We start from the raw sequence: 13683 nt of genomic DNA, 5'->3' as shown, positions 1-13683 counted from the left end.
GACACACATAACAGCATTCGTGTTAGTAACATCTTTATTATTCAAACCATTCTCCTCTTGATTTCTCCCAAAGTGAGTGAAACACATTTGACAAGAGCCGTTTTCAGTCACAGTGTTGATTAGCGCCCTCTTGTGGACAATGAAAGAAACTTCCAGGACAGATACTGCAGATACATCTACCCTCTTTCTCTACAAGTACAAGTTTAAAATGAGTGTTTAAAACATTTCCTTCTACATTTATTGATCCAGCAGATGCTCATCTGGAAGTCACAATCACAAATTAATTAAATTAAGATTAATCAGATGACAACATGTTAACTGTGTATTACATTAGTGTAACCGTATACTGCTACTGATTTCATAAAAAACAAGTTAGTCAGTCATTACATAGGCATGGAAACTTGATACTTTACACACATTATTCTCTGGAAAGTGATCAACAAAACTTTGCTGTTCAACACAAACAATGACATACAAATCTGTTGTTAATTCAAGTGAACGCGTAACAACGCTGTTATTTTTAAAAGGCACAGTGGTACGAAGACAGCCACAGGTGTCGCCGTCTGCTCGACAGATACTACCTCGAGATGACGGAGCTGCTTTGTGATTGGCTAGAGGAAGTAGTTGCAGCACTGAGCTGGGAGAAACCGCTATGACTGGACTCCAGACTGGTCATGGATCCCCTAGAAATAATAATAATAAAAAAATTTAAAAAAAACCTGTTAAAATCTCAGACACAGTTTTGTCAAATCAAGTGCAAGAGAGAAAAAAAAAATTCCCACAAATAGTTCTGTAAAATACAAAATAAAACATCTTGTCCAGATATATCACAACATGGACTTTTGATTAAATTAAACTAAATCAGTGCAGCATAATGAGAAAATAAAAAAAGTTCATAAGATGAACAACTGACCTGAAGTCACTGGAGGCGAGCACCTCTGTGTAGTACATGATCTTACACTTGTGGGAAGAGACCTGCAGAGACGCCAGCACGTCATCCACACGCGGCAGGCTGGAGGCGGAGCAGGCTGGCGAGCTGTGGAAGCGCCACTGCAGGATGAAGAAGCCGGGCCAGCGTGTCACATGGGAGCCCTGTCAGACCGGAGGAGAGGTGCAGGACTCATTTTAACAACTGCTCTGATGCAAGAAAACAAATCAAAGCGTCGCTGCTGCTGCACCTGAACGCTCTCTCCCTCCCTGCAGACGAGGGCTTTCTCCACCATGCTGTAGTCCTGGCCCAGCACCCAGCTCCGGTCGATCAGCTGGGCGTTCACCGGCCCTAAAGACGGGATGCCGTGAGCTCCCAGAGTGTCTCTTTTAGGAGCCTGCGGCGCTCTCTTGGAGTGGTAAATGTTAAAAATGACGTCTCCTTTGGACACGTCGAAGTCCCAGGTGATGACGGAGGAGGCCTCTGTGATCTCGATCAGCATCTGAAGGAGGAGGGAAGGAGAAAAGGAGGACGTTAAAAAGAAAACGTCTCATTTATCTGGAACCTGAAATGTTGTTTTCATCCAGCTGATGGCTCCCGAATCCACCAACAAAAACCCAAGTTTAGAAACGAATTCGAAATGTAGATACACCCTCTGAGAGGCTGATCACACAAAGACGCGTTACGGGATCAAATAAAAAAGGATCTGCGAGCTCCAGTGAGATAACAACAATGACACCAAAGAGTGAAACTGTCAGCTCAAACCTAAGCTGAAAGAACGGTTCTGTTTGGATCCATCACGGAGGTCACTGTTCCCGAAACCAAACTCTCCGCTGCACCTTTTGCAAAGCCTCTTTTGAAACCCGGTTGTGGGTCTTCGTGGAGGTCTAGAAGCAGAGAGTGTACCTCGTATGGGGCTCCTTTGAAGATACTGGCACTCTTATAGACGGAGTCGGTCAACAGGCGGTTTTCTTCACTCTCCAGCTCCTCCGCTGTCCTGTACAGAGACTTGGGGACCAGACCTCCCTCAGGAATATCACACTGAAAAGGAAAAAAACATGAATCTCAAACTTCACGACAACAGACGGTTCATACGAGTGTGTTCAGTCTACATCTGAGCGGCAGCCTCTTTTATTTTGAAATCTCACCATGCAATCCCCTCCCAGGAAGTCGGGGAGGATTTCTCTGTCGATGTAGTCCACCAGCCCTCCTGGACCCTGGTAGTCATTCCCAGCGTAAACCAGAAACTTCTTGCGGGTGTTCTCGTCGATCAGAGGGCTGACCTGCAGAACGACAACATCAGGAGCTCCATCTTTACTTCAAAATGTCCCGAGACAAAAACAGGCTGCATCATCAGATCATCTGTATTTAAATTTCATCATCACTTCATCGATGAATAGTTCACATTAGATCCTGACCTTCATTCTTCTCACGCCGCGCCTCATCGCTGTGCAGAGTTTAGTTCCTGATTTATTCGTACGGATTTGTGAACTTGTACTACAACTTATCTTTATTCCTTTGCCGAGCGTCATTAGTCTCCCATAAACTCGCTGCAGCAGTAATCAAATTCCCCTCATGTATAATGCATGCCTGTAATTATCTTTCTCTGCTTTGTTTATCAGCGTCTCTAACTCACAGCGCCGCTTTGTCTCACGCAGCCGTTAAGAGCTGCCAGAGCTTCGTCCCTTCTCTCTGCTCAGACGCTGAATCAAACGTGAGCTCGGGTTGTTTGTTCTCACCAGGGTCCAGAGCACTGGAAACACTCGCGGCGCCCTGAGGATGAGCAGGCGGCCCAGGGTCTCGGGGTAGTTGGCCTCGGCCACCTCGATGATTCTGAGCAGAGCTTTGACACCCGGTCTCCACAGGTGACGCATGTTGAGTCCCTCCAGATCCACCAGGCAGGTCCAGCAGCTTGGACAAACACACATGGACATGAACGTTACACGGCTGCACCAGCAAACATCTGATCAAGGTTTTCACACGTGAAACTCTCTTCTCGAGGATTTTCAGGCGGGCTGCCTCAAAGCGACGTAGATCGGAGAGTAAGACACAACATCAGTCAGTGCAAAGGAACAGCTGTAAGTCCGATCGGTGCTGACAGGAAGTGACCAGAGGTGCTGACAGGAAGTGACCAGAGGTGCTGACAGGAAGTGACCAGAGGTGCTGACAGCAAAAGTCTGTCCTTCATATTAATGTCACCTGTAATTCATTATTAGCAGCATCAACACACAGGTGAGCAGAAAAACAAAAATAAAGCTGCTTCATTCGATCTCTGGATTCCTTTTTTTTTTTCTTGAATTTGAAGCTCAGGCTGAGAACTTGTCACGACTTCTGTGCATTTAGAGGATTGTTTTCACGTCACGCACCTGATGGGTCGACCGAAGACTCGGGTGTTTTCTTCGCAGCGTCTCAGCCCCTCCTCGTTGAGTGACAGGACCTGGGGGGGAGGGGGGGGGAGAGGAGGGGGGGAGAGAGGAGGGGGGGGGGGTCACCATTCATGAACATCAGACGTTCATTTAAACTGAAGTCACTGAAAACCATAAAAAGCAGTTTGTCACCTGTCTCAGCAGCGCCTCCTCTCCCAGAGCTCGCACCAAGCCCTTAGTGTCCATCTGACCCAGACGCAGAACATAGAGAGGACGGCCATCTGAATCACACACACACACACACACACACACACACACACACACACGATAAGATTTTTTTTTTTTTTCAAGTAGACGAACGTGCTGAGCTCACAGGACAGACAAGCTCAAACAAACGTCATAAAATCAAAATGGACGTGCGGTCAAGTCTGCGTCCGCACATCGGAGGACGACGCAGTAACCATGACAACAGCTTTTTTGCAGGTTTTGAGGTTTAAGGTTTGTTCTGATTCTCTTTGGGGCAGACAGAAGCGTGACCCTCCTGGATCTGTGGATGAAGGGGGGGGGGGGGGGGGGGGGGGGGGGGGGTGCTCGTGCACGTGCATGTCGACACTCCTCCGCGCCGAGGTCCAGGAAGCGAGCCGATCCCTCAGACGAGACCTGAACTGGACTTTGGGGCACTGAACAGTCTGGTGTTCATTTGTCTCGTGAACATTCAAAGGGCACTTCCTGTGTTCATGTGACGAGTCACGGGGAGCTGATGACCCGTGTCGAGGTTCACGCTCTGACAGATGGCGCTCCGACCAGAACAGTCAATCATTTACCGCTCCTTCTTCAGCTGTGTGGACTCAACAAACACACGACCCGGCCGTCTTTATCTTCCTGTTTATTATGTTCACAGTGAGCAGTGGAAAGAAGGAGGTCATAAAACAACTCCAGGTGGTCATACCTCTGTCGTGGTGGTGCCAGCCTCCTGTGTAGTAGTCCTGCATCAGCTGCGGGCGCTCCCACGTGTCCAACAGGAAGTCCACCTGGTGCTGCTTCCTCCAGGTGAGCGACTGACACAGCAGCTCTCTGGACTTGTCCAGGTTGAAATCTCTCGACCTCAGGAAGCGCAGCACATGCTGATCTTTCGGGATCTGTTGGAAAAAAAAATCTACTTGATGCTCGTTATTTATTGACTTTCTCTCCGAACGTTTTGAGGGCGACAGACAGCGTCTGACCTTGCCCTTGTGGTTTTCTTGGAGCCACTGGCGCAGTCGGATGAGGCAGCTCTCCTGCATGAGCGTTAGATCGCCAAGGTAACGCCTGATGTAATCAGCATCCAACTTGTCTGCAGGCAGAAAACACATACAGGCGTTTATATAAACAGCAAGTCATTCTTTTCTCATTTTCTAGTAAAAAAACAAACAAAAAAACATCACACAGACAGGCTTGTGTGTGTGTGTGTGTGTGTGTGTGTGTGTGTGTGTGACCTTCACACTGACCTTCAGGAGAGCCAGCCAGCAGCTCTGTGGGTCCAGCCGGGTCTCTGCTGTCTGCTCCGGTACTCGCCCCCCTCACTGGGATGGCTCTGGCTGTGGATTGGGGATGCAGCTGCAGCCGGGTCGGGACACGGCCAGCGACCACAGCGGGCGTCCACGGAGGGATGTACGTAACTCCTTCTTCCTCCAGCTGTCTGAGGTAGTACTCGATGATTTCTTTACCCTGCGAGTGCAAACGTGGAAACACAAAGAGTCACGCGGGAGGAGAACGCATTTTTTAGATTTGTAATGGTGAAGTTCACGGATTGTTTCGAACCTTTTTAATGCTGCTGGCGTACTGTTTCATGGCGATCTTCTCAGCTGTGCTCTCGAAGCCAAAAAAGGATTTAATATCCAGACTGGCTGTTTGTTCAAAGCACGTCCAGTCCTCGTTCTCTGGATGAACCTGCGCAGAGGGAATCCAAAAAAACAGGATTCATCTTTTGTAAAGACGCCCAAACTGAGATACACACAAAACGATGCAGCCTGAGTGACGTCACCCGCCTCTTCCTGCAGGGGGCGCTGGAGGCTCAGCAGCAGCCGCCATGTTGGAAATGCTGACTCAGTGTAACTTTAAGTTGACTGAACGACAGGCTGATCTTGTGTTTGTGGTTTTATTAAAACAGTTAGACTCATGAATGTGTGTTGAACAGTGTTTTTACTGGGAGACACACGCAGCTTTGATTTTTTACAACCGTGCGTCTTTCACAAAAACAATAAATAAAACCCCCATCTGGTCTTCTCTCTCGTATTTGGCTCACCGTGTAGTTGCAGCACTCTCGGACGATGACTCTGTTGGAGAAAGTCTCGTTTTGGACCTCGATGTGGAGCGTCCGCTCTCTGCGATTCAGGGTGTTCTTCTGGATGAAGTACAGATAATCCACTCCAGCGATCTACGAGCGGACAAACAGAAAATCGTTTTGGTTTCCACAAAGACAGAAAACTCGCAGGTGGATCATAAAACATCTGAAACAGCAGATTCATGCAAAACTCAAGCGTCAAGTCGGTCCTCACAGAGATGTAAAATAACATCAAGAGAAAAACGCTTGGCCGTGATTAAAGACAGGAGAGTCCATCTTGGTTCTGTGTTTTTGAAGAGGGCGAGGAGAGTTACCCTCTTGAGCAGCCGCGGCGCCTCGATGTCGATGACACAGCGCCGCTCAGTCACCAGCGTGGAGCCGTCTTCGCTCTGGCTCTCGTTGATGACCTCGCTGTCCACAAACACGGGGATCAGGGGGCACTTTGGGAACCTCCTCAGGTAGGCCTGCAGGGACACACACACACACACACACACACACACACACACACACACCTGTGAACCTTCATTCTGAGTCCGGCTCTAATCTGACATATTTACATGTTTTAAATAAACACATAGAGGATCATTTAATAACTGTGTTTCTGTTTGGTGTTTTTTTTTTTACTGACGGACTTTTCAAGTCGACATTTCTTAAATCAAGCATCTCGTAAATTTCCCCCGAGAGCAAGAAAGGATCAAAAGACTTCAACACACTTTGATTCATTTCTGTCTTTGAGAGAATCTCTCTCTCTCTCTCTCTCTCTCTCTCTCTCTCTCTCTCTCTCTCTCTCTCCCTCTCCCTCTCCCTCTCCCTCTCTCTCTCTCTCTCATACACACACACACAGATACAGCAGTGTGTCAGCGCTCTAAATCAATAAGAGGACATTAGGCACTGAGCTAATTGATGAGAGAGCTTTCTTGGTGAATAAGCAGCATTGATTGACGTTGTTGTGTAACAAACAAACAGACGACAGCTTTTGTGCTTCAGCGAGAACAAAGTCAATCAAAGCGCCGAACACAAACGACACGCACAAAGTGTTTCAGTGACAAAAGTCATCTCTCATCAACAGACACGTGCGTGTTTCAGTGAACTAAGAGATTCAGTGTGTCCACACTTCTGTTACCTCACACTACAGATCAATACCAGGATGGACCATTTAAACTGATGAGATGTCTGCGAAACACTCAGGGCGATGATACCAAAAATAAATCACAAGTTTGCTTGTAATTTTTAATGATTGAAAACACAACAGGTGTCAATGTTGTTTCGTTTCCTTTTAAGATGTATTTTCTGCAGCGATAGGACAGAAGACAGAAGACAGAAATCAGGGAGAAAGAGAGTCACATGTCGGACTTGAACCCAGGACGCCCGACTGCAGGAGTCAAACCTCCACACGCACGCTCCAGCGCCCCATCTGAGCGAGTATCATATTGAAGTTTATAATTCAAGAATCATAAATCTCGATGTAAAGAGCTGTAGTGAAGTGTGTTTAAACATTTAAGGTCCGGGACGATGAGCAGAGCGGAGGATCCTCTCTCTCCGTCTCTTCATCCTTTTATTTGTGATTCTTCTCCGTAACGTGCAGCGATGCAGGAGGAGAGTCTGCAGCATCACGGTCTTTACCCGGCGCTGACCATGTTGCATAAGTCGTTGGCTTAATATGTAACCGCAGAGAACAATAAACAAAACGGGGTGAGAGAGGGGGGAAGAAAAACTGCCTGCTTCTCAGGAAAACGCACATTTATATAACGCGTGTCCCACTTTGTGCTCCTTACATACCTTCTGTTCAAAGTTTGGAGTTTCAGTTTGCAGGCGAAAGTGGGAATGAGATAAGCAGAGGAGGTCAAGTGCAGGGCGAGCAGGTTGATCGTAAGAGGAATATGTGTTTGGAAATGTCTCGTGGAACGTAAACACTGAGACGTTTAAAAGAGCAGAATTCATGACACTCTTCTGTTTAAAACGCCTGAGCGACCTCTGACCTCGCTTCAGAGGTCAACTCATTTCATAAAAACCTGCACACACGTTGTTTGGGGTGGGGGGTGGGGGGGGGGGGGTTACAGTTTTGAGCCCGGCATGGATGAAGAAAAAAGACGAAGGAAAGCAAAGGTCAACGACGGTCTCTGCCTGAGCGAGTGGCGTGAAGATGACTGTGTTTACCGTCAGGGGAGAAGAGCAGGAGGGAGCACACACAGCATTTATCCCAGGTAAGTGATCATCCACAGCGAGGGGACGCAGGCCGCCTTTCAGACCGTTTGCAGGTGTCTCGTCTGCTGAACGTCGCCATAACCACGAGTGGTGGCGGTTATTCAAGTTCGCACTTTTCCAGAGCCAAACTCAAAGTATTTACAGAGTTAAACCAAGTCAAAGTCGGACTGTCTGACGTGATGGTTCTCAACTGGTGGGTAGTGAACATGTGACCAGCACACAAAAAAAAGGTGTAAAAAGTCCGTAATTTGTTCCTCCTTTGGGGTCCAAACTGCACTGATTCTAAATCAATGAATCTGATTGGTTGACAAAATGTCAGATCCTCGGGTCACGATTTTCACACAGGAGGTGGTTGTGGGTCCTTCTTGGACTAGACCAGTTGAGAACCACTGGTTGGTCCAAAGGATAAAAGGCAGTTAAGTCTCAGGTTTAAGTTATGCAAGGAGCTGATAAGGAAGACACTCGTGAATCGTCCAAATCAAACTGGACTCATGTTATAAAGACGGGCGTCTTCACTCTCTGGAAAAAAATGAAGATGTCCATGTTGTTGTTTTTTTATCTTAAGACCACAGAGACGCAGTTTCACCTGCTCACAGTTCGTCCTGATTATATCTACTTCCTGTATTATTTGAGCCTTACTTTCTTACGTCTGCTTGTCTATTTTTACTCATCAGGAGGAGGTGGGTGTTTCAGTAGCGACCTCTTCCCACTATTCACTGTAAAGTAGTAATGTTTTCTAGGACATAGATGTGGATTTTTCCGTAGCATAATTCACTATGTGGCACAATAAAAAGTGTAAAATATTCACGTTTTTTTCGTAGACCTTTATAGAGTATTGATTGGCTTATTGCAATTTCACATCTAAGTTTAATTCAGCTGATGTTTGCTATGTAAATAAATGCAAGTAGCTCTTGACCACATTCATTTTTTCAAAGCAGCTCTCAGATAAAGAAAGGTTGGAGAGCCCTGGTATAAAGGAATGTTTGTCAGTCATACAGTCTCATTTTGTAAAATAAATCGAGAGAGAGAATCGTATCGTGAGTTGAGTGAATCGATGCATCCCCCTACTCGTTCTGTTTGAGAAATTACGATGAAATATTCAAACAAATAAAACACTGGATCTAACAGCATTACTCACCGCCATGATTAACTCAAATGGGTGCTTGTAGACCCGAACAGGAGACTGGTATTGCTGCACCATGGTTGGTTCGTATTCACAGGGAGCCTCTGCATGATATAAACCACATAATAAACCATCATTACACAGCAACAATATGACAGGGTGAGAGCAAGTCACTACCTGGACTTTATCAAACAGTTACTGTAATTACACACAAAAAAACAAGTTACATCATGTCAGCAATGTCCTGAATCAGTTACAGGGAGAGTAAAACGCCATATTTCGCTTGAAATGCGCTTTTACGAGCTTTTTTTAGGGACCCTAAAGTCGCTTTTCTTGTTGCATAATAAAACGACTCGTTTCGACCATCGGGCCCCCCGAGCAGCGACGAAGAAAGACGAAGTTTACTCACAAGTTTTGAATCCAACTTTTTTTTAAATTAACGCTGAATCACAGTCCAACTTTCTTCTTCGTGTTCATTTTGATGGCTTGCTGTTTGTATTTCCCCGCATTGTACACTTTCACTTTAAAACTGCTTTCCTGATGGTCTATCTGTCTATCTGTCTGCAGCACCAGTAGCTCCGGGATAACCACGCCCTCATGTCACGAGTGGGCGGAGTCTAACTCTGTCAGCTAAGGAAAGCCGATAGTGCCATTATTCGCCTGTAAATTCAAAAATACACGCAAAACACCTCGCTAGTTAAACAATTAAAAGACATTATACAACCTCCCACATGTGATTTTTTTTAAACAAGTTTATCTGGGTTTTAAACATATAAAAAAGTAACTCTAATAAGAGTAAGATGGGCTATGTATGGTAAAGTTATTTACAGGTATAGCAGAATAGTAAATTATGGATTTTGCAGAAATATAAAATAAATATATTCACCGTATGATATAAACTATAGCAGAAATATAAATACTGCACAGTATGAAGTAAACTATAGGAGAAATATAAAATATAAGTATTGCACAGTAATAATATGTAATTAAAAAAAAGTTGGTGCATTAGGAGCAACTTTGACCGACTTACAACAATGGGATTTTTTGTTTTGACCACTTAATTAATTAAACTCTGGGCCACATCATGCCTTTCAGATTCTCTGTCATAGAAGAATCTGTTAATCCCTCTGTCCCCATTTTTTGCAGTAAGCAGTGATTGAGAACATTCACAAAAGAGAGCAGTAACATTTCATGGAGCAAACGTGTTTTATCGAGGTAACTCTCTTTCACTGACTGACATTAACCATTCCAGAGAGATGCAACTGGTCCCCCATTGAGACTTCTGAAGCAGCATCTGAGATTTAATGCTTCTGGATTTGGCAGCCGACAAAAAAAGGTACCGTAGTCCAGCAGGGGACTTCCTGAAAGGGGGAAGTGGAGTTCAGATAAGCTCTTTTTTTTTTTTATAATCGGCCTCAGGCAAAAAGAATTATTCCTCTCAGCAACTCTTTCCCAACAATTTTGGATAATAAAACTTTTGGCACCTTTGTGGAGCTGCACAGTCATTCTGGTTTTCCCTCTGAAAAAGTGTTTTAAAATACGTGAACTTTGGGTTCATTTCTCAATCGCTCCTTTTGTCACAGCAACAAACCACAGAGCTGGGTTTGTTTGGGAGTCTCAGCGGTGAACTGTCACTCGAACAGTGAAGGCAAAACAAAATCAAATCCCCTTTAATACAGCTACAAGAGGGAGTTGTTGCTCAGAAAATATCTGTATTGAAAACAAAACCATGTAAGTCACCAATATATGGCTCTCTTTTTTGAGGTAGTCTGGGTTGAATTTTTGAATTCATAACTCAACAAACAGCCACATAAAGCTTCCCTGAAATCATTACGAGGATAGTAATTGTTTGAATATCATGGTCTGCCAAAGTCCAAGCCTTGTCAAAACACATGACCAACACCATGACTCATCGATTCCCTCTGATTAAAACCATCACCTGCACTCTCTGTTGTTAGTGAATAGTAGCCGTCAAAGCCAACTGTGAAGTTTACTCATCGTCTCCTTTCCGCTTGGCTCATTACCTCTCCGAGCTCATCATCCTTTTGTACAGTCCTCTCAATGCTCCTGTCTAATTATCTCTAATAATGACTGAAGCATATTGGACTTCTCTCAGCGGCTCTGCAAACTCCCGGCACCGCTGAGCTGAAGCCTCTGACATTAAAACCCCGAGGAGATTATGCAGTCACACAGCTTTTCTATTTCTGCTTTGTTAATTCAGAGCACAAACATCAGCTGTTCACTTACAGTAATAAAAGACTAATGTGCCTGTTCTGTACAAGCACATACTCTGCAACCATTACATTAAAGATGCCGTCAGCACATGATCATTATTCTGCACAGATCGTCAAATATGTCCAGGAGTGTTTGTTTTCTATAAATGCAACTTGTGCAGAGCAGAAAGTGAGGTAGGAATACAGATGGCGTTGCTTCTGGTTGTTCAGCTTGAATGCTTACAGTTTGACTTGGCTCATTAAACTTTTCCCTCCTTCGTTTCTCCTCCGGGGGGGGATGGACGTGCATGCAAGAAGTCAATTTGAGTTATAATAGAGGACAACGAAGAAGAAGAAGAAGAAGAAGAAGAAGAAGAAGAAGAAGAAGAAGAAGAAGAAGAAGAAGAAGAAGAAGAAGAAGAAGAAGAAGAAGAAGAAGAAGAAGAAGAAGAAGAAGAAGAAGAAGAAGAAGAAGAAGAAGAAGAAGAAGAAGAAGAAGAAGAAGAAAAGACTCCCCAAGCTTTGAGGAATTTCAAATGACCTCTCCCAAAAAACAAAGAGGTGATTCAGAAGCTCTGTCGGGTTTCGCAACAAGAATAAGAGTTTTAAATCAAAAAAATCTGGAAGAATGAAGCCACAAAGTCGGGCCTAGTATCTCACTTTCTCTCTCCCTCTCTCTATCTGCATGTCTCATTCATGGATTAAACTGCATTTTCTGGGATTGAGTTTTTAGCGGTTGCTTTTGTTGCTTTCTATCTCAACCGTGAGTCTGCGTCTGCCTGTTTAAAGAAAGTCCTTTCCTGCCACAGTTGCTCAGAGTGCTTGCTCATGGTGGATTAATGTCGCGTCGCCCTACATTTCAAGAAGAATACTGAGGCTATTCTCGGACTGGGTTAACTTTCCCAACAAGATATAATGGATGCAGCCGGAGCGGATGTAGCGTTTCATAATGAATGTCCACTTTACAGTCATTTTTGTTTTGCTCTAATAAGAACGGATGGACACACACAAAAAAAAAAAGTTCATTTCTCCAATTAAACCTCCTGAATGTGAGATAATGAGGAGTTTCCAGCAGGACACATGAGACACCGACAGGCTCAGTGTGACAGCTTAAAGGTCAGACTTTCAGGAGGAAGCGTGGGGAGCTTATTACGCATACAACCACATCTAGAGCTCAGAGAGGTTTTTTTTTAATTCAAAGTGAAGGTTGTAGGTTAGAGAAGATGTCAGAATCAGAAAGTGTTGTTCTGAATCTTTCCACTTGAGGTCCTCGGTCTATAACCAACAGCTGGAAAATGAAAAACAAAACACTGACTGTAACTTGTGAGATACATTTTTTTTTTAAACTGGAGGAGGAAGCGGGTCATTGAGGGGTGAAAACAACATCTTACCAGGATGCTCAGTGTGTCTTTCAGTGTCTGGGAGGACGACCTCTTTCTCTGCAGATAAAAGTCAGAGCTGTCGGGTTTGATTCAAGCTGACACATCAGAATAAAACTCCAACTCTTGGGCTTTTTCTCTGTTAGCACAGCCTGCAGCTCCAGCTCAGTGTCAAATAAAAGTCAGGTTAACGTGAAAATTCAGACCACCTCCAGGGCATATCACATAAAACGAGACGCAGTAAAAGTGATGGAGAATAATGTTGGAAAACTCTGACAGCAATTGGCTGTTTGCCCCCCCCTTCAGGGAGACAGGGAGGCGTGTGATTGGTTCATCAGGTTGGTACCTCTTGGCAGACATTGGTCGAAGTCTTACAAACTGCTACAGAGATTTTTTTTTTTTGTTCCTTTTCCAGAGCACATGAAACCTAAAGACAACTTCATCTAAAATCTTAAAAATAGCTTTTTTCTGTAGAAAATAACCAAGATCAAATCTAAATATGTAAATACAGAGTGTAGTCATAAATTAAAGAACAAACAACCTCTTAACCTCTTCTTAAGCTAAACGTTTTATTATCCTCATCAACACATTTTAATTGCAGACATTTTAAATGCTATTGAAGCAAGAAGAAATCATTTCCCTTGTTATTCCAACTGGTGCATTATCATCCTTCCGTTGTCTGAGATGTTTCTGCTTGTGTGCTTTTTCGCTCCCGGTGAAATGTTTCCTCCACCCTCCGCCTACACACGCTGGCCCCTGAGTGTAAGCACGGGGCTTCTTGGTCAGCAGCACACTCATGAAGTGAATCTAAAGAACGAGGATGAAGACAAAATGTACCAATACGAGGACTGATAAAAAAAAATAAAGCCGGATTTAATCAGGATTGTGGATTCGTGAGGCTATTTTGGTCACGCTGAAGTAGCACGCTTTTAAATAGAAGGAAGTTCATGAGGTTGTTGTTCATATTTCTCGCCCTGGGTGATGAGGATATTTGCTCAACCTATCCAGCTGAAAGTGACACGTTGAAGCTGCACAGTGTCAGATTTGTGTTAATGACACAGTCCACGTTTTAGTAAGCGTTGCACCAGACGCTCATATGCAAGGGTAACAAAATTAATCCCGTCTCTCCCCTCTCACATTCAACAT

The 13683-nt window shown here is 44.6% G+C and overlaps 1 protein-coding gene across 1 annotated transcript; it reads right to left on the bottom strand.

Annotated features, from left to right (window-relative positions):
• Positions 1-98: 98 nt before the first annotated feature.
• On the bottom strand, positions 99-9575 carry LOC306838262 (SEC14-like protein 1). The gene is made up of 16 exons (XM_079366356.1): positions 9355-9575; positions 8961-9049; positions 5932-6081; positions 5579-5710; positions 5095-5223; positions 4782-5001; positions 4518-4627; positions 4244-4433; positions 3487-3575; positions 3295-3365; positions 2668-2839; positions 2077-2211; positions 1835-1969; positions 1179-1430; positions 914-1092; positions 99-683 (listed from the first exon to the last, which is right to left on the bottom strand). Exons 2-16 carry the CDS (start codon positions 9021-9023, stop codon positions 578-580), a joined length of 2133 nt encoding a protein of 710 aa, XP_079222482.1. The 5' UTR covers positions 9024-9049; positions 9355-9575; the 3' UTR covers positions 99-577.
• Between the last annotated feature and the right edge of the window lie 4108 nt (positions 9576-13683).

Source organism: Symphodus melops (assembly GCF_947650265.1).
Source record: "Symphodus melops genome assembly, chromosome: 17".
NCBI classification, from domain to species: Eukaryota; Metazoa; Chordata; class Actinopteri; order Labriformes; family Labridae; genus Symphodus; species Symphodus melops.
This window is presented reverse-complemented; position numbering and strand designations above follow the sequence as displayed.

Excerpts from the sequence above, each read along its gene's own strand:
- LOC306838262 (XM_079366356.1), bottom strand. The coding sequence starts at position 9,023 with ATGGTGCAGCAATACCAGTCTCCTGTTCGGGTCTACAAGCACCCATTT. Across the intron at positions 6,082-8,960 it reads CATTTGAGTTAATCATGGCG|GCCTACCTGAGGAGGTTCCC; the intron begins GTGAGTAATGCT and ends GTGTCCCTGCAG. Across the intron at positions 3,576-4,243 it reads CTGGCACCACCACGACAGAG|ATGGCCGTCCTCTCTATGTT; the intron begins GTATGACCACCT and ends TGTGTGATTCAG.